General features: G+C 38.4%; 1 protein-coding gene across 3 annotated transcripts in view; it reads right to left on the bottom strand.

Moving 5' to 3' along the window:
- The window catches only part of prkar1b (protein kinase, cAMP-dependent, regulatory, type I, beta), a 66,860-nt gene that overhangs the window by 18,701 nt on the left and 27,618 nt on the right, over nucleotides 1-20,541 (bottom strand). For all 3 annotated transcript variants that reach the window (XM_044101334.1, XM_044101335.1, XM_044101336.1), the window contains 3 exons: nucleotides 10,417-10,478; nucleotides 6,925-6,971; nucleotides 2,774-2,932 (listed from right to left, as the gene is read on the bottom strand). In XM_044101334.1, the coding sequence (XP_043957269.1) occupies nucleotides 2,774-2,932; nucleotides 6,925-6,971; nucleotides 10,417-10,478 (268 nt within the window). The remainder of the gene's footprint in view (nucleotides 1-2,773; nucleotides 2,933-6,924; nucleotides 6,972-10,416; nucleotides 10,479-20,541) is intronic.

The raw sequence follows: 20,541 nt of genomic DNA on the forward strand, positions 1-20,541 counted from the left end.
GTTGAAGCTCTTATTGGCCAGGCGCTTAACCCCAAGTTGCCTATCAATCAATGCTGGTGAATGTAGCTCTAGTGTGAAAAGAACACAATGTAATTTCAGTCAATTTATCTTGTCAATGCGCTGATATTTGTGTAGCATTTATTAAAATTTTATAGCAGTGGCACATATGTGTAATATACATGGCATCTCTAGATTTTGGCAGTCATGTTACAGAATATTTCAACATCTCTTTAAAAACGGTGGATGCTTTGCTTAGCTAGAGACAAAATTTACTTTGCTTCACAACCAAATATGTGCAAAGACAATGCTGTGTTTTTTAATGTAAACCACATACATTTGCATGTTTTTGAACTGCAAGAGTGAGAATGAGAATGCTAATGAAAGAATACTGTGACAAATATATGCAAGTAGTTTATTTTACCGATAAAATACGGATCAGAGGGATTGGATTAAAGTAATGTATACCCTCATACCATTGGGGGCCCTTGTGTTCCGATTGTGTTCTTGCTGTATCTTAATGAACAGATTGTGTTTTTGTCCTAGTTGTGTTTCCTAATCTAGTTTTACTCAGCAACATACATCGATCCATTTTCATTTCTTTCCTAATCTCATTCAGGGTGTTGAGGAGGTTGGATGCTACCCATCAGTCCACTGGCTTGTCAAGCTAAATAACTCCAAAGAAATATCAGTACAAGTCTGTGCAATTCTACAAATGAGTTTGTCTTGAAATCAAATGGATCAGTGACAAGTTAAGTGGTAAAGCGGTTAAATATTACTTTATCTTATAATTTGTAGATTATGAAGACAAAGAGGACAGGGGAGCAGATGTGAAAAAGTCAAACAAACAGCAGTTCCAATGCACATTTCAACCTCAGTGCTAACTAGCTGCAGACCCAGAAATTCAGCATAATTTTTTTCACTGGGAAACACACATATTCTTACACAAAGAGAGAATGCTCATTGTGTTGGCAAAAGAAGCTGCCAGAATACCACACTTTGTAAAAAAAAAAAACAAAACAAGCTTTACAAATCACTGACAGCAATAATTAACTACAGGTTTGTGTAATTGAATTCTGTTTTCAGTGCCGCCACCCCCCCTTCTTCTAGCTGCTGCTGCTGCTGGAAAGAACGAAGGAATGAGAGCAGCAGAGAGCGAGAATCCTCTCAAAGAAAGGTTACCCGGGCAGATTGAGCCGTCACTTTAACTATGCGCTTAAAGAGGTGACATGAGTGCTAGGCAGATTGCTGCCAACTTTTCAATGAGCTTAAATTCCACTTCTCAAAGAAAAAAAAAACCTTCTTCCATCTCCATGAGCTCTGTTTGACATAAAACAGAATTTTCACTGCTGCCGATGGCAAAGTTTAGATACACACAGGAATTAGGAAGGTTAATTGGTGTCTGCCTAATTTATTTGAAATAAAGTGTTAGGAACGTCTGAAGTAATGTTTAGCTGGACAAGGAGGTCTCACAGAGACATACTCAGACATGTGCAATAATTAGTCATTCTTACAGAACAAAAATATGTCTGTGAGTCTGACATCCAAGGCAGAGCACCTAATGTTTCCACTTTAAACATTTAGACATTCCTACTAGATAAGCTCCTAGACTGGGAAGTGCATGTACAGGACTGACCCTTTCTCCTCCTCAGTCCCTACACACCCACTGCTTTTACTTTTTTCCCTTTCTTAATGACTAAGAAAGAAGAAAGGAGATCTAGGGAGATGTTAAAATGGAAGGATGGACTCCTGTGTGTGCATGCATGTGTCAGAATGCACATGTAAATGAAAGCAGGTGCCACAAGTGTTTAAGGAGTTTTAAGTGGCTAAGTAGGAGAAAATATTGGAAGCAAATGAGCATGAAAGATTAGTGTTGAGGACCTACTGCAGAAGATCTTAAATGTATGCACATATATCATACTTACAGCACTTCAGTATTAAATTACATTATGACTAATGCTACGCTGCATTTTTATGGTTTAATGCTACCTTTATCTTCATTAAAATGTCAAATTTTGGTCAATTTTAAACTGCAAATGATAAAAGTTCAAAACGTTTTTCAGTCAATTTTGTTTTTCATGTGTCGAAGTGTTTCATATCCCATAAACTTATATAAAATTTCCCTAGTGTCTCAATCCTTTTGCAAAATCTAACAGCTTTTCTTCCAGGTTTGTCCTGTATTTACCTCCATCCATCTTCTCACCCACTTTGTCCCTGTTAAAGTAAAACCTTTGGACAGCATGATACTGCCATGTATAACCACAGGAATGGTGTGTTCCAGTGATGTGCATTTATACTGAGATAAATATACACATCCATGCTTGCTGCATGGATTTTATTTAGGAGCATAAAAGAGGTAAAGAGACGATGTACTCAACATTTTTGGATTCTCCTGTAGTTGTGTCGTTTTCTGTCCACTTAACAGTCACACACAACATGTGTTGATCTGTTGCATAAATTCATTAAAAGTTCATTGACGTTCTAATGTGACAAAAACTGAAATACTTTAATAGTTCACAATGCATTTGCAGGGGATTCTGTTTGCAATTTAATGAGAGTTTGATATTCAATTAGTTAGAAAAAACTTTATTTACTCTATTTTATTGTGCTAACATGTGCTAGGATACTGTTTTTTAATACTGGAGATTTGACCAATTCAAAGTAATTATAACAGCAACAGTGTCTTCATCCAAACTGCTCAGCACTCAGTATGTTACCAGAGAGGATGCTTTTTTATGTCAGAGCAGTTTGGATTTCAGCTTGTTGGGTTACTTACCATGAGGATGCGGCGGTAGCTGTCCCGGTCAATGCCCCATAGTTTAAGATCCGTTTTGGCCTTGACAGTGGCAGCTCTTGGAGTCCCATAGATCAGGGCCAGCTCGCCAAAACTTCCTCCCTCTCCGATATTGGTCACCAGCTCACCATTCACATACACCTGCAGAGATAAAAAGAGAAAGGAAGGATGGACAGGCCATGAGATTGTCTGCTTCAAAGAGAACTGACAAATGAAAATCGGTTGCACTCTGACTTTTGTAGCTCTCACACAGCTATTGACTCTTTTATTCTACTCTAAGCCTTCAAATTAGATCCTCTGAGGGAATCCATCCCATATATTTCCTCACTTTTCTCTCAAGTCATCTGAAAGAGACCGAGTTAGACAAATGTGTAAAACAGTTCTATCCTCAAGTCAAACTCATACACACTCCCTTGCTTACATGCAGAGCTCTACTTAGGCCAGCTGGTAGAGCTCTAAAGACAATACAACCTCAGTGAGGCCGTCTCGGGGGCCGTTACAGTTTCAACTGTCAACACGCTATCCACTATCTTGTTGACTTAATAACACAGGGAGACAGGAGGGAGGGAAACAGAAGGAGGGTTTATTCCTTTGCTCTTTGCTGTGAATTGCGAAAATAGTTAGAAGACATTATTCAGACTCTAAGGGGAACCACAAGGGACCCATCCGTCAGCATATGCTGGATTCTGTTCAAAGGGATGCGGAGTACTGACTGTGGTTACGTCAAGCTTCGAAGAACAATTATCCGTTGCAAAAGCGTTACATCAGAGCAGAATGGTGGTGGTGTTTTTACGACAGTTTCCAATCCTGTTCCCAGGTGGTAATTATTTTGACCTAACTGTTGTACTAGCAAACTTTTATTCAGATCCCTGAGTAGTCGAGCAAATTTGAGGTTTTGATAACAGTAAGGGCAGCTCTATAAAAAAAGGCTGAAATAAAGCAGGTTTTGCAATTTTTACAGACTAAATATGAGCAGAGAGTTGTGTGGCTGGTTGAAGATAAGAAATAAAATCCAAAATGTAAAGAATGAGTATAAAGCATGAATTTGTGCTTAGAGTTACTTCATTTGCAAAAAAACAAAAACAAAACCTAGTTTAGGTTGAAAGTGTCAAGCCTGCTATTTTACAAATTTCTTACATACTGGTTTCTCTTGGATAAAAGACAGTGCTTAAAAGTACGGTAAGTAGATTTGTGTGCAAACATAAGGGGGATTACATTAGTAGCAACTTTCAGGCAGTTTATGAGTCGCTGGCTAATTTACACCCCCGTCTAATGAGAGACATCTTCACACTCTCGTAACATCTGCACTGTTCTTGATGTAGTTTAGTGCCAGTTTAGTTGTGGCTAGGAAGCAGCCGCTGTCTGTAAGGGATGGAAGAGAGGGATATGAGGTGAAATAAGATGTAGAAGAGGGCGAGGTTTGGCAAGGGAGGGAGGTGAGCTTGAGGATAGTCTTCCCACAGCTTGGGTTCAGGCCGAAAAGAGTCTGTGGGAGCAGATTCAGTGGTGAGCAGGACACATCTGGTTTAACACATCGAAGGAGGAGCAATCAAGGCAGAGCAAAGCTGCAGCTGCGGGATGCTGCAGCTGTTGAGTCGAAACAACTCCATGGAAAACTTTAGGAACAAGTGGAAATATGATAATTTAAGCTCGGGATATGTTAAAATAAAATGCAAAAGACGGAAATCAAAACTACAGCAGGAAATCTAAAAGAAATCTAAAAGCTCAGCATAATTTGTGGTGAAAATTTGACAATGTTTTAAATCACGCTTACATTTCTTTATAGAATATAATGTTAAATGTATCGGCTCACACATCCAAATGATCAAGGTGTTCCAATCACTTCCACAACGACAAGAGGTGTAGAATCCAGCTAACTGATATGCAGACTGCTTGTACAATCATTTGTGAAAGTATAGGTCACTCAAGAAGCCAGTGAATTTTAGTTTCCTACAGTGAACCGTGAAACCGCAGTAGAACATTTTCTTACAGCTAAGTATTCCAAATTCAACTGTTGGTGCCATTACAGCAAAGTTGAAGCAACTGGGAACACAAGAGTTAAAAACATCTCCAATGGGATTAATGGTTATATAGTTCCAAACATGGCTTTGAATTAGCTCAGGATCAGTCTGTAGAGTTCTTCATGTAGTGGCCTCCAAGGCCAAGCAGCAGTTTCCTAACCTTATATCATCAGGTGCAAGGCAAAGTCTCCGACTGGTGAATAGCACAACACCACTGGACTGAGGAGCAGTGAGACATGTTCTCTGGGTGGACAAATCAGCTCCAGCTACATGGAACATGCTGCAAACAGACTGGAAATTAAACACTTTTAAGTCCAGACTGATACCACTAGAGATGACTTCCTTAAATTGTGACTGCTTTTAATAATCATTTGTAAGGCATTTTACTTGTGTAACTAGTTATAATTATTGTGTAACCCTTGCTGCCTCTTGGCTGGGACTCACTTGACAAAGAGGTTTTTAATCTCAATAGGACATTGGTGGTTAAATGTATGCAAAACATTTTTTTTTTAAAGCGCCTTTCTCCAGGCTACTTTTAAAGTGTACAAAGACTTTTGCACAGAACATGGATCAATGGGTTTAGTTTGGCTTCATCATGTCCTTGTCTGCCTGACAGAAACCAGAGACGGTGTTGAAACAGTTCCTGTTGAGCATGATATCTTACAAGAGTAATAATCAAATTTCTACTTAAGTCCTTATCTTCTATCTAAATACACCTTACGCTTAAACACAAAAACTGAATGATGTTTTGTGCAAAATTGTTGCTCTCTTCTCTTTCACATGAATCTCAGTATAGTTTAGATTACTTATCTAATCACATCAATAAGACAATCTGAAACAATGCCAGTCAAAACAGAAAGATTAGAAGCTATTTAAATTGCAGTTGTTGTAACAAGGCACCATCTCAGGGCTTTGCTTCCTACTTTCAACTTAGGATGGATTCCTGATGTTGGAAACCTTAAAAAAACCCTCACCAACCTGCCTTTCTTCTCTTATCCAGCTTTTTTTTTTTTTTGGTCACTGCTGTAAGCTGATAAGGTCACTTCCTGTTTAACTTTCCATCAGCTCCTGTTTTATCTCTCCACTTAAGTCTATCGGTTGGTGTCAGGCTCGCAAAGACAATAGATCTTCTCAATTTGGGAACCGTCACGGGGCACTCACCTCTGAAGCGCCATGTTCAGATTGTCATCAGACCAGAACCGGACTTTGAAGGGGACAAAACATGAGGGCAACTCAACAAACCAGCCCATCTGTAGGGGTGCAATTTTGTCTTGACATGACTGGAGAAGTAAGGTTACTTAAATCGAGTCACAGTCTTGTTTTACGAACTATCTTTAAAAACAGTGGAATGAAAATTGACACTGGTAAAATTCTAACTTGAATACCTTCAAATATATTTTTTGTCTACTTTTCTTTTAATATCAGAAGACTTGACAAGGCGAGAGGATACACAGAGATACAAAAGGTGCTTGGAAGAAAACTGTATTTTCAACAATGGTTGAAAGAGAGCATGTCTTTCAACAGATTATAGCAAAGCTGAATATATCACATCAAAAGGCCCGATTTAACTTTTTGAATTTTTAAGCTTTGTTTGTCACTGAACGTGTCACATGTTGGAAATTTTTGACACAATGTAAAGATCTGCATTTTCTACAAATACACATGACTGCTGTTTTTTCAATGGTAGCTGCGCTAATCACTAATATCAGGGCTAAACTTGTTTTAATAATTTAAATATTACTACAAACCTATCTAAAAGTGACTATTCTCTTACATGCTCTCGCGGCATTAAAGCTAAAAAAACAAAACAAAACAAAAAAAACATTAGAGTTTCGGAAATAGATTAAAAGAAATGTATTAGTGTGGAAAAAATCTGTTAAATTTAACAGAAATTTAACAAACAACCTGTCCAAATTTTGCCTCAATTAAGACATTAAAGACAAGACTTGTTAGGTTGTTTTATTAACCTCAACATTTCAAAGACATTTAGACATTATCAGACATGTTTATGTAGACATTGTATCATCATTTCAGCCACATGTTCATGCTGTTCGGACAGAAGACAGCAGATTTTTGCTTGGGGTTGTGTGTTTGTGTGTGCCAGACACTTACATCCACTTCACCTTGGTCAATCACATAGAAGTTGTCTCCTTCATCGCCTGAAAAGGAGAGAGGAGGAATCATTAGTTAATAACAATAAAGAAAATAACTAACAAGCATGCAATCTAGCTTACTTCATTATTTCTAATAAAAGATTCTTGACAAATAAATCCTGAATTATATATTAGGTAGGAGTAGGTCTGGACTGGATTCAAATGCAGACATGTTGGAGTAATACTCAATCTTACTACCAAATTGAGCTATAATTTTAAACTAAAACGGTTTAAACAAACCAAAGGACGCAAATAACTTCACTCTGAAAATAATAGCACTCCAAAATTGAAGGTCTGTCCGATTAGTTTATTTCCCAAAAAGAAATAAAACAACAGAACAGTTCCAGTACTTCAGGTCCTTATAAATAAAATGGCTTCGAGCTTCTGGGTAGCGCTAAAAGCGCTACTGCCTTATTGAGAATACGTATTTCATAGGCCATGCCAATAACTTTGTGTAAATGTGCTCTTGCCAGCAGAAAGTTGCAGCAATGACAGTATTCATTACTTTGGTTTAATAGCGGAAACTTTGAAACATAAGTGTCTGAACATGCAAAGCTTTAACACCTCAGTGGGTTGGAAGAGAACAGTGCCTAACTACAGGTGGTTGCTTCATTCATTATGGTCTTTATATTACTGAAAACTATATTTATACTTTAAAAGCTACATTCAATCCATAAAATGTGGTCTAATTGCATCACTGTCGTAAAAAAAGCTGTGCTTTTAAGGGAAACTCTGAAAGAGATGAATGGGGTATGTGATTGATATATTCTAAAAGCATCTCTGGATAACAAAAACAGTAAAACATAACTAAATTTAGAAGAAAAAGTAGACAAAGTGAGTAAATGATATATATATATATATATAAATAGAACTGCAGCCTTTTGGCACAAGTAAAGATGCAACTTTGAGTATATTTTTGATCTAAGTTTACCTGAAGACTTAAAGTGTGGAGAGGACCATGTGAGTAGAGTTCACAGAAGTTCACATGGCTAATTAATTCTGAGAGGATTGGAGGGTTCATTAATCATAGTGCCCTATTTGTCACACAAAATGTTCGTTGTCTGTCTGAAAGCCTACTCCTGAAAAGACCCTAAAGAGCCATGCACACACACATATTCTGACAAACCTGCTGCAACCTGGCCCTGCCGTAATTTTTCTTCTTTCTCTCTCTTTCATCTCATCTATCCCTCTTTCAATTTCCTCTAACTGTGTCTGTCTTTTCTTGTACTCTTCCTGTCTTTTATCACTTTGGTGGCCAGGTCTTTGTTTTGTGTCTTTCACTTGAGAGTGCAGGCAAATATTTAACCAGAACCTGCGCTCACAAACACACACAGACATACGTCCTCACACAAGCTGAGGTACCTCATGTGGCCTTGTTTCAACAGATTCATTTTCATATATACTCATAATGAGCCAAAGGACAACATGGGTTATATCTTTGATCTCCAGGGTGTTGTTACACCCAGAGTACCAATATTAGTGGTTTAGCAGAAAAATATTAAGAAAATAATTGATTAAGTAGTAGCAGTGGTATGTTTCAATCGTATTGCATTTACTGATATTGAAAAACATGCACGTTCCAAAGACACAAGCAACTTACAGCTCCCTATTGGATTCAGGATTATTAGTGTGCGTAATAATTGACATATTTATACAGAAGTCATAATACTACTGACGTTCTGATTAGTTTCTGTCCTCTATCAACATGCTGCATTTAACAATTTTGTTAGCATCCCAATCTACTAAAAATAAAAGAAATTGTGCAATACATAGCTTTATTTCTTTAATCCTGGGTAGGGTTTATATAGTGTATAAGTAGCTAGTAGAAAGGTTGGTTTTGTTGAAGCTCTACAGTAGTCCAAACACTAGCTATGACATCAGCACTTTATACATCACTCTCTTGGTGTATATAACAATGGGTTGTCTGAGTCGGGGGGGCCTGCATAGTAAGCTAGACTTATTATCACCAAATTAGGGCTGATATACTCCCGAAAGCTGTTTTAAGAGTAGGTGGGAGGCAACAGCAGTTATCCTTCACTTAGTGTCTGTTTATGATTTTTTTTTTTTTCCCCATTTCTTTTTTTTTTTTGAGTGCTCTACAGCTGTAACACTAGGTGATTTTGTGCAGGTGTTAACATGACATTATCTAAAGTGGAGGCTTTTCAAGAATGCGTGTTTTAAAAATATATGATTAAATGTCTGTGTTTGATAGGAGCTTCAGAGAGGGAAATACAGGAAAACATGCAGTCTGGTTCTCCTGGTCTGTTTTTCTTCCAAGTCTAGGGATGACTACTGTGGATGTTTCTCTGTAAAGCAGAGGAAAGGGACCAAGTGGTGCATGTTTGAGAGGAACGTGTGAATAGGGCAATGAGGGGAAAAGGGAGTGGTAGGATTAAATAAACATGGCCAATGGTGCCAGTGCAACTGATGTATACTTTGAGATAAATCTATTGTGGATAATCAGTAAAAGAAGTGGTGTCTTAATTGCTTCCTTTCTATTTAGGTGGTTTAGTGGTTCAGGTTTATGATAATAGGTCACCTATTATCATATCAAGGAGTTAGCAGCAAAATACATTCTGTACATTGTTTAACACCAGTCGTCATTCTAATTTAGTCAAAACTTCAATACTATTGTTGTCTATTAGAATTTAGTGATTTAAAAGAACTAATTAGAGGACGCACATCAAAAATGCTAAAGTTTTCACATCCCTTTAACTTTTCAAGTTTTTTACTTTGCAACCACAAATCATGTCTAATTTAATCTGTTGAAATGTTTCTGTTTGTGAAACAATAATTTTTGTCTGGAAGGTGCTATATGAATCAAACTTAAGGGTAAACTTCTATGCATATGCATATTATTTTCTTACTTTTACTTCCACCAGCTGAGTGTTTGTGGAAGAAAACCCATCTTCATATTCATCTGGTGCATCTTATGGATTCCCTAACCTGCTTTAAGTCTGGAGTCAGAGACTAGAAGGCAGGACATTTGCAGTAGCCTTCAATACGTGCATGTCTTCTGACTTTCTTTCAAAAGTGGTTTTCCTTTATCCAACTTTCATAAAAACAGATTTGATAAATCTGATAAATATCCTCTTTTTTCCCATTTGGGCTGTATTACTATAGTCTTGCTTAATCCTGTCAATTGGGTGGGTGGCCATGTTTTGGTAAGTTTGCAGTTGTGCCATTATCTAACCATTTTCAGATCATTGATTATAATCTATGAGATGCTGAAAGTTTAGAATATTTCTTTATTACCTAACCCTGCTTTCAACATGTTCGCAACTATTCACTGTTTTGTTTTCATTCATCCCCACAACATGCCAACATGACAAAACATTAAAAAGTTCCAGAGTTACAATACTTTTGCAAGACACATATACAAATGTTCTCAACATGTCATACAAAACCATATTTTAACACAAATTTTTCTAATCAGATTGTTTGTACTAACCTTGTTGGATAACCGTTTCCCCTGCAATGTGGGTGACAGGGAACATGGCATCGAATATATCACTGTAGAGAAACAGGATAAAAAAGGAAACAATTAAAACACACATGATTTCATTCTTTACGCTGTATTTCTTGATTTCATTATAAATTACATATGCAACACTTTCAAAACTGCATCATAAACTTGCAACATAACTGTTTTTCATCATTCTCTGAATGCAACCAAACACACACTATCCCCAGTTAAAGCGATCAGAAAAAACCCACTCAAATACAATTTCACAATTCATGAATGAACATTTGTGAAATAAGTTGTTATGGTTATCATGTGAGCGTTCCATCAAAGGCAGTCAAACGATTCAGCCACTTAGTCTGGATCTCTCCATAATACAGGTATGGTACGTGGGCCGATTTATGGCTGTTTTGTTTCAGCTTATGATCAAAGCTCGTATCTCTGAGAACATCTTCCTACAGAGGCACAGAAAAAAACAAACAAAATGACAGTTGAACCCAAGCACCTGATTTCTGTTCCATTCCGCCAGGTAAAAGCGCCTGTTAGACGGCTGCTAATCGCACAGTTTAAACGCATGAGGCCTCAAAAGATTAGAGCACCACTGCTAGAATGTGATGGGACAAAAGACATTATCCTCCTCTCTGGGTGTTTCTCCCCTCCAGGGTGTATTTTTTTTCTATCTAATCAGTTACATACCATTTGTCTTATACAAAAACAAAATACAGAAAAAAACAATAAACTAAGATCAATTATATCAAAGACAAAAAATACAGTGAATTTGGGGCGAGTTGGAACTTGCTCTGAGTTATGTCTCTCTATGTGTGTGTGTGTGTGTGTGTGTGTGTGTGTGTGTGTTTCATTGAATGTGCATGTTTAAACCAGTATGTCTGAATCTGAGTTCATATAGCCTATGAAAACACACAGGTTTGGACAAAATAATGTGTGGGAGAGGGATAACTGCATGCTTCTTAACCTGCAGCACACAAAATACACATAAAACACAGGGGGAAAAAAATAACTATATGTCAACAGCTGTTACATGGAGATCTAAGGATGTCAGTGAGTGGTTTGGAAGGGAACGTACCATGCTGGTATTTATTTATGTGACACAGAATAGAAAACAGACTTAAGAAAGTGGATTTCAGCCAAATACACCCACAGGTAAGCCCAGTGCACTGCAGCTGGTCATTGACTCACATACACAGGCAAACACACGCACCCACTGGAGGAAACTCTTACACATGCACAAAAAACGTCATGATAGCTCTTTGAAGTGTGGAAACCCAAAATAAAAAGATACACAACCACCATACAACATGTAAATAAATCATAAAATGAATGCTTGCCGTAGGTACAGCTTTGCATGACAGCACACTATTACCACACATTGGGACAATAACAACAAACTTGTAGACAGGCATTTTTAATGAAAACGTCCTAAATGGCAAGATGACACAAGAGCTCGAACACTTTGATGGGGATTAGTCAGAGCAACATCTGCAGGACTGCCCTCAGTTCTGCTCACATCTGTGACCACCTGTGGTTGGTGCGACTGCTTGAGCAGGGAGCTTGGAGGCTATCAGTTTCAGGTCTCAGCTAAAGTTAAAACTAAGTTTTATATATTTATTTTTTAAATTGAGAACTAGACTGGTAACTAGAATCATTCCTCATCTAGCCCATTTGAAACTCAACATCACTCAATATAAGATACCTAAGCCCCCCAAGGTTACAGTAAAACCAACATTCTTCACTGTGGATGATTTGTTCTGAGGGAAGAAGAGCCAAAATGATTCATTTTTAAAGCAAAATGAAGTCAGTAGAAGCAATGATGTTCTGGATTAAACCAGGACCATAAACGGCCAGACAAGAGTCATGCTCCCTTTTGTAAGACTGGCAATTAATTTCAACGCAAAACCAAGCTGGGCAATTGAGAGTGTGTCATCAATAAACTGCAAGAGCAACAAAGAAAACCAAACCTGACTTTAAGTAATTACACTTGACTACCTCTTTCTTTCAATGCCCCGCCTCTCTGCATCCCTTCAGTGTATGCATCAGTGAGTACAACAAAGAAAGTCATGATGGTAATTACTTCCCCCTGTCTCTACCCATCTCTCTATTCTCAGTCACCTTTCTCCCTTCCTATACTCTCTGAATGCTCCCCCTGCTCTTCCCTTTGATTCATTTCTGCCCCACATTTTAGTCCTCACCCTTCTGTCCATTCCCCCTCTCCATGTGCCCTAGATGAAGTGATTAATCTTGTCCTTTCCGCTACCTGTTGCCCCCGCCTGACCTTATGAAAAGGCAGAGTAACTCAACCAACAATGGATGTGCTTTTCAGACAGACGGATAGAAAGACAGGGAGGCAAAGACACCTAGCAAAGAATGGTGATGGGGCTAGTGAGGCTACGAAGTTCATCCCAATCTGCAACCTGGGTAAAGTGTCTCACACACACAAGAAACCAACAAATTATACATTACCAAATTCAAACATACAGTGTGTGCACGATGGCATTAAGGATTAACTAATTAAGAATTTAAAAATGTGCAAATTATGAAGCTACTCATAATGCCAGACTAAAATACTGTTACCTCCCGTTGCAACTTGCACATTACAAGTGTGTCTATCTATGCATGTAATGTGAAAGAGGGACAGGAACATTTTATTTTCGCCCTCCACAATAGCTTATTATTGTAATTCAACACTCATAATTTTTAGCTCGGGGCATTTCAGTCCTTAATGAAGTCTAATCAGGCTTGCTTATTGTGGCTGGATTGCTTGTTATTGTTCCAGGTTGGCAGTGACAGCCGCCCTCGCTCCTTCACCTCCTAACCCGCCACCCTCCTCCAGTCTTTCTTGCAGCACAGCTGTTTATTTGTTCAGCAGCAAATATCTTATCTTTTACATTACTGTGTCAACAGACGGAGCTGCCATTATTCCATTAGCACCAAACAGGCTCTTTGACGCTGCCGTATGCCGCCTGTTCTTTGGGTTTCTAAATGACCCGTGGAATGTTGACTAAAACAGCCAATCCAGACTCATCAGTCCATTTGGATGGAAGAGATTTTGTAATAAGCAGAACAATCAACAGTTTCACCGCGTATTGGGAACTTCCCTGTTTTTCAGGCCGTGTCTCAGCTTGGCAGCGACGTGCCACTGGTTTGGCTGTGTTTATGCCATGAGGGCCTGAAGGAGTAATTTTCACTGCCACTGTTGATTCCAATTCGTTGTGCTGATGGTGCCGATTCTGCACAATAATCTTTGTTTTGCCAGCATAAACAACTCCAAGCAAAAGGCGATGGGCTGAGATTTGAGAAGTTCCACTGGAGAACGAAAACAAACAAAGCTGTCTAATATACATATAGAACGAAAGCAGTAAAAGAAGTGCATCTTTTATTAATGTGGTAATTTTGAAACATCTTGTTGTAGTTTATATGTTCCTACATGCTGTTTCCTCCAACACCTCAGAAAGATAGGAATGTTAAAAAGCCTGCCTTTCTGCACTTTATCCAGAATCAAGAGCTTTCTGCACATTCTCAACAACGTAAGTGGCAGCTTACCATGAATACCACACAACTCCATGCAGATATTTGTTTGCCAGCTGTTGTGATTAGTCAGCAAAACATTTAAGGCTCGACTTAATTCACAAATATGGCCAAGCAAGCATAAATTAGACTTCCACTGATAAGTGGAGGTATAAAAAAAAAGTTGTATAGCCTGTGATGGTTCGCTGGAAAACAGCTTTACGAGAGCTGACTAAGAGCTGCAGTTTAATGTCCAGTTTAAATTTGTGCTCACCAAGCCAAAGTTACCCACATGGAACAACCAACTCACACCACTTTCACCATGCTGTTTGTGTAGATGCATTTTGCTTTCAAATTGCATTTTCAGTTATATGACTTTTCAAATAACCACATGCAACAACGTCCTCACACGTAGACAGATACCCTCCAGTGTTAACAAAGACAGAGTAAAATGCTCAGAATATAAGAAGATGAGAAAAAAATAATTACAAAGCGTTGAATTATTCCGTGGAAATATTTATGACATAAAAGCTTGCGGCACGCGGTTCTACTCATTCTGGAGACCAACACTTAGAAAGAAAAAAAATCATCATGCTTGCTTTTATACTGCCACTCAGGACTATGCAGAGTGTTAAATGGTAAAAACAAAAATCACAACTGCAGTCCATTTCTTAAACAATTGTTTATCAGAATAAAGTTAACAAGAAAATAGGCGCATGGTTATGTTCACACAAATCTAGGGATTTATTGGTTTGGATTTGACTTGGTGTGAGTACACAAGGCTACCTCTGTGGAGTTACAGTACAGAAGAGGAGATCAAGCTGTCTTAGCACAACTGTTGTCAAAACTAGAGCGAAAATATGTTTAGCAACACAAGATTTTAGCTTATACAAATTTTCTTCATCAACATAATTTGTAAGACGGAAGGTGTTACTATATCTTAGATCTGGGTCTCAGGGCTGTCAGATAGACAAACCCTCATTCACTATTTCTAACTAATGACTAATAAATAGTTATGTTTGACAAGTATGTTGACAAAATATGAAAACATTACCTCTTTATTGTTCTTACTTTAAGTCGTAGGATTAAAAAAAAAAAAAAAAAAAAAAAAAAAGTCCTTCATTCATCCGTCTCAAATTCTTTGGACAAGAACACCAGAAGTTATGAATAGCAGCCTGAAATGATTATTATTTCCAGATGTAAAATTGATTCATTCAATAACTTGTAGACGGGGATTAGCCAATAGACTCAGTTTCACATTATTCACGCATAAAACTTGTCCTACCATTATTTCTACGACCAAATCTTTAGCAGTTATTAAAATAAAGCTGAATGAAACTGCATATATAGAACAGTTTCTAATACAAAAGCTCAGAGAAAAAACATAGTTGCAAATGAGACTATAGAAGTAGACGACAATATTATCATTTTCTCATAGAGTTTCAGATTTGTCTAAGCATAAATGTCCAGACAAATAATTTGTTTTTTATTTTAGGCCATTTTAGATGCTTTACCATATATTGCACAGTGCAGACTGTAAACTAAAGATTAACTGGTTTCATAGTTCAATTCCACTGTAATAATCCTATTATTACAGCTTCCATACAATGGAATAGGGTCTATTGATAATAAGAGCTGGTCCTTGGGGTTTAGAGATGGACATTTGTCTTGTTAAGAACCAGTAAGACATGGATGGAAAGGATGTCCAGAAAAAGACATGAGAAAGGCAACTTTCACTTTTAAAAATACTTCATTGCCGTGGATTTGGATCGTGACCCTATAAAAACCCTTCTTATTAAATTGCAACCTGCAAGTCAGTTTAAACAGTGAAATAAACTGTTGCTTTTCTGTTTGATCCCCATAAACAGAGGTTTTAATAAAATTTAGAGATTGTGGTTGAATAAAACGAAGGCCAGAGAGCCACACACCTGGCTCTTGTTGTTTATAGGGGTATAAACCTGAATGCATCCTGTTGTCTTAAAAGTGTGAACGTGTGCCTCAGGAAGTGTGTGGAAAAGCCAGAGCACCTGAGGGCCAGTGCTTTTGCCCTTATGAACTGTGTGACCTCTGAACACCTGCTTAAACCTGATGACAGGCACCGCAATGATCAGACCAACTCATAGACAAAAAGATAGTCAGGAAGGAAACAAGCTGCATTAAGTTAACATCAATAAGGTTTATTTACCGTTGGCTACCCTGGATGTGGATGATAGATAATGGCTGTAAATGCCAAACTAAGATGAGGGAGATCATAGAACTAACTAACAGAGCAAATTTGGATGTTGTACTTGTTATTAATGAATCAAGTCCGTAAAAGGCATTTTGTTTACTTAGATGTGTCATGCTACCTTCATAAACTCAAATTAGTTGGTGTAAACTTATGTTTGAGAATGGTTGCATTCAAGTTCTCAGCAGGCTCTACTGCTTTATGAAAAGTTTTTTTTTGTTTGTTTTTTCATTTTTAGCTCCAGGAGCTAAAAAGAGTGTTCTCCAGTTTTCAGCGAAGTTAGGCACAACTTTTATATTAGGCACACTGGTGTGTGGAAGATATCAGTCAACCAAGCTGACCAAACAAAGATGTGAGGAATGTGCAGTGTGCTTGGAGAACTGTGACCTGAATGAAACAAATACACCAGTACAGTTTTACAGTGATCTTTATCCATTGAAAACAGGACAGATTATTTACAACTTCACAAAAACAAGCATGTTGTAGGATAGCACAGGGGCTCTAATCTGCAGAAGCCGTTCAATTAAACCAGCGCAAAGCCTGGTTACCATGGGGAATCAGGCAAACGCAGGCATGTGGGGAGATGCTGCTGACCGAGGATTTGAATCAGATTATAGAGCAGGTGGTTCTGCTTATTTCAGATCAAGTGCTGTCACTGGTGTTGCTGCTTGATCTTATAGTGAATTTTACACTAACACACACAGTAGTCTTCTTCGAACCTTTGAGTCAAAGTTAAATCAGGAGCCCCAAGATAAAATACCAGACTGAGCACCTTGGACCCTGCAAACCTGCCAATAACAGACCTAATTGTGTCTTATCACCTCCGGTTGCCTTTCCAGCTTCCTAAAGGATGAAAAGCCCTTATTACATGTGCAGAAAAGGCACTGTAACAAAGATTTTATCTATCAGCAGAAAAAGATAAGATATGTAGTTGGTGCCAGATCCAAATTTCATTTGCATCTTATGTTCTCTTATATAACGTGGTAAATTATCTTAGTAGCTGTGTGATGACATAAGTCCAGACTCTGCTCTCTTTTTTAACGCCTGTATCAATAGTGACAAGCCTGTTATACATCCCCACCTGTGATCCAGCACACACCACCTGCTGGGGAAGCCATGATGTCAGCCTACAAGCACTAAAAACATCACAAGCAGGCCCCATCCTGCTGCCTCTCGTCTGGTTTCCTCTCCCTTTTCTTTTTTTTATCTTTGCCACCAAGCTGCCGTGCTGTTGCTTAACTTTAGAAGAACGTCTTTTTACTCTTCTCCTATTTCGGACCTTTCTCCTTATGCTGTCAGTCCAAATCACATTTTCAGTGATCAGGGATTTTCACACTTTCCTAATGCTCCTCGCTCTCTGTTGTTGTTTGCCCCAGGGCAGGAAAAAGCGAGCTCTTCCTCCACTTAGAGACAAAAAGGGTCAGGTTGAATCAGGCGCTGACAGGACTAAGCCTCTGCCTCTCTGATGTGTCTGCAGCAGACATGTCACTGCAATGAGGTAAAACAAGAGAGAAAACCTCTTCCTTGCCCATTAAGAAGACATCAAGAAAAGCATTTACCTCAATGCATATAAATTTAATAAGTTTAGTTAAGGTAAACATAAAATATTAAGTGTACTGTATGCACCAAGAACTTTATCCCCTTCAATGTTCTCTCTGGTTTGAGAACAAACACATTTCCTGACATGTTCCTGAACATCACAAGGAACGCCGTAATCTTGAGGGCAAGTGTTTTTTCTCTTTTCAACTCTTCCCTCTCCTTCTTACCTGTCATTCTCAGCTCACAGAGGACAACACCTACAATGGGATAAGGGTGAAGAAGCACATCAGGACATAAAACATAAATTGGTCTTTGTGGGGAATTAGACCTGTGAGGTGTTTACACAGGTATGTGGCACATTACACATACCTGCTGGAACACATTTACATGCTGAAACTGAGAAGCAAAGAAACAAAGAGGCTATCAAACATAGATGAGTAAATGAATAAAACAAGAAGACTGAGGGTAAAGTATCCTTGGTTGAAGTATTCATACCCAATGGACACTTTTATTCTCAGAAACTGAGACAAGTTTCAGGATGCTGAAACTGTAGTGTGAGACTCTGATCTAACCCACTGGCTGTTTTGTTTACAGTAATTGTCCTGCTGAGAGATTAACTTTGATTTGGTCACTCCAAAACATTCGTTCTGTTTATTTCAGTAATTCAGAGGTGGAGTCAGTGAGTGAATAGTTGCCACCCACCCTGCCAAAAAAAAAATCATTTATTTTACCTCTTATTCTGAACTGATCTATGACTTTACTAAATAATTTTGTACAATTGTGAATTGAAACATTTAACCAGTTATAATTATCTGTGATCCTTCAATGTTAGAAAAAGAGACTTGCACAGCAATAACAACTTTTTTCAGGAGACAATGGTGACATGATGACGTGCAACAAATGTGAAATACAAGCTCCATGAGATGCTCCTTTCTGAAAGTCCTCAGGTGTGGTAATGCACTGAGTGTGTCTAACCTAAATGAAACTCCAACAGAGTGACACCATTAAACCAAAGAGTAAGTCATGGGAGAATTAACACATTTTAACAAGACTGTTGTCTATGTCTGTGGACTGGAAACTATCGCTGTAGCATAGACAAAGCAGACATGATGTATACAATAGAAGGCTATGGGGCAACCCTGGAAGTTTTGTCAGATGCAACGTTGCTCTGTTTCCAGCTGATGCATGGCAGTCAATGTGTGGCTTGTTATTTGGGCCTGATTGAGCTACAAAAAACACAGAAGGACTGCAGGAACATCATGTTCCCACACAGGAGGGAAACAGAAGCAGATTTACTCTGGATATTCATTCAAATGAAATAAAAGTGATCACAACTAGCATGAGTGACTTCTACCTACTTTATCTTTCCTTACACTGGTGCCTCTTAGGACATTGTCTCCTACGAGGCAATTTATTCTCTTGGCTTCTGACTCTTGAACAATTTTTAAAAGTTGGACTGGGTCTCTAATGGCATAAGCTCAAAATGGTCAAATCAAATCTACAGATCTTTTCAAATGAGAAGCTGTGGCAAGACTTGAAAATCGATGTCCATAGATACTTTACATGAAATTCAGCTGAGCTTGTGCTATTTTGAAAAGATAGATGCGAGAATTTCAGTCTCAAGATGGGTAAAGGTGGTAGAGATAAACCAGCCTTGCATGTGTCACTACACTTCCACTACTTTGTGTTGCCCTGTCATCAAAGAAAAATGCACTGAAGTTTTTGGTTGTGATGTTAAAAAAAAGGGGAACATTTCAAGAGGTGTGAATAGCTTTTGAGGATACTGCAAGAAAAAAGACAATATGAATTAGAATGAAATTTCAAAAAAAAAATTACAAACATACACAGGAATATAAGAGCATTTCTGTGCAGTTTTGGGGTGCATTTGAAAAGAATACAAAGGTGTAAAGAGATTCCAAATACTGCCACACTTCTTACTTGTTTCTGAGGATTTAAGACAGAAACTGATGCAGGTGAATGATATGGAGCTAAAGTTTCCAGTAATCTATCTAAATACTTAGTTATGTCTACATGTGTGCACTGGCTGTAATTTAAATATGAGTACGTGTTCAACAGCATACCCAGATAGAGCTTGCCCAATACAACCTGTCTTCTGATTACATGTTTGCATGTACACCTAATGATTAGTGTGAGCGTTAAAGTGAAGTTGTCTAGACCTGAATCAAAGACGGGACAATATGGGGGAGGTAACAACTGCTGGCTTGTTAGCTGTCTGTGCGCTGGACGGTGGTGGGGATGGTGGAGGTTCAGTGAGGCCTGCAGCTCTCCTGTGGTGAGTGACCTCACCGCCTGGCCCCTGGCATTGTGGCAGCAGCACAAAGCCATGCAGGGGACAGGGACAAGGGGCATATACATCAGTATGGGGGGAGGGAATGGGTGAGAGTGGACACGGACATGAAGAGAACAGGGAACAGAAATAAGCGAAAGACAGAATGTACTGAATACTAAAAGAGATGAAAAAGAGGACCACCAAACTTTCATGTGGGAGAAAAGAGGGAGAAAGTTACAAGAATAGTAGTTAAAAATCCCCATAGAAATGTCTGCTGTCTGTTTCTTGTGCATTCGGTTTACTGTCCTCTGTGTGCTGCTAGTAAGTGAGAATCTGCAAATTGTCCCCCGACTCCAAGACTCCAAGAGAAAGGGCTAAGTCAAAGCCCAAGTTCATCTTGAATAGATGCACTCCTTTTTTTTATGTCATTACAACAGATGAAGAACTTTCTATGAAGAAATGCTACCTGTTTCATCCATATATGGCTAAAACAGCTACAAGGTAACAACAACAGGCATTACCTTTTCTAGAGATT

The sequence above is a fragment of the Gambusia affinis genome, linkage group LG19 (genome assembly GCF_019740435.1).
Source record: "Gambusia affinis linkage group LG19, SWU_Gaff_1.0, whole genome shotgun sequence".
NCBI classification, from domain to species: Eukaryota; Metazoa; Chordata; class Actinopteri; order Cyprinodontiformes; family Poeciliidae; genus Gambusia; species Gambusia affinis.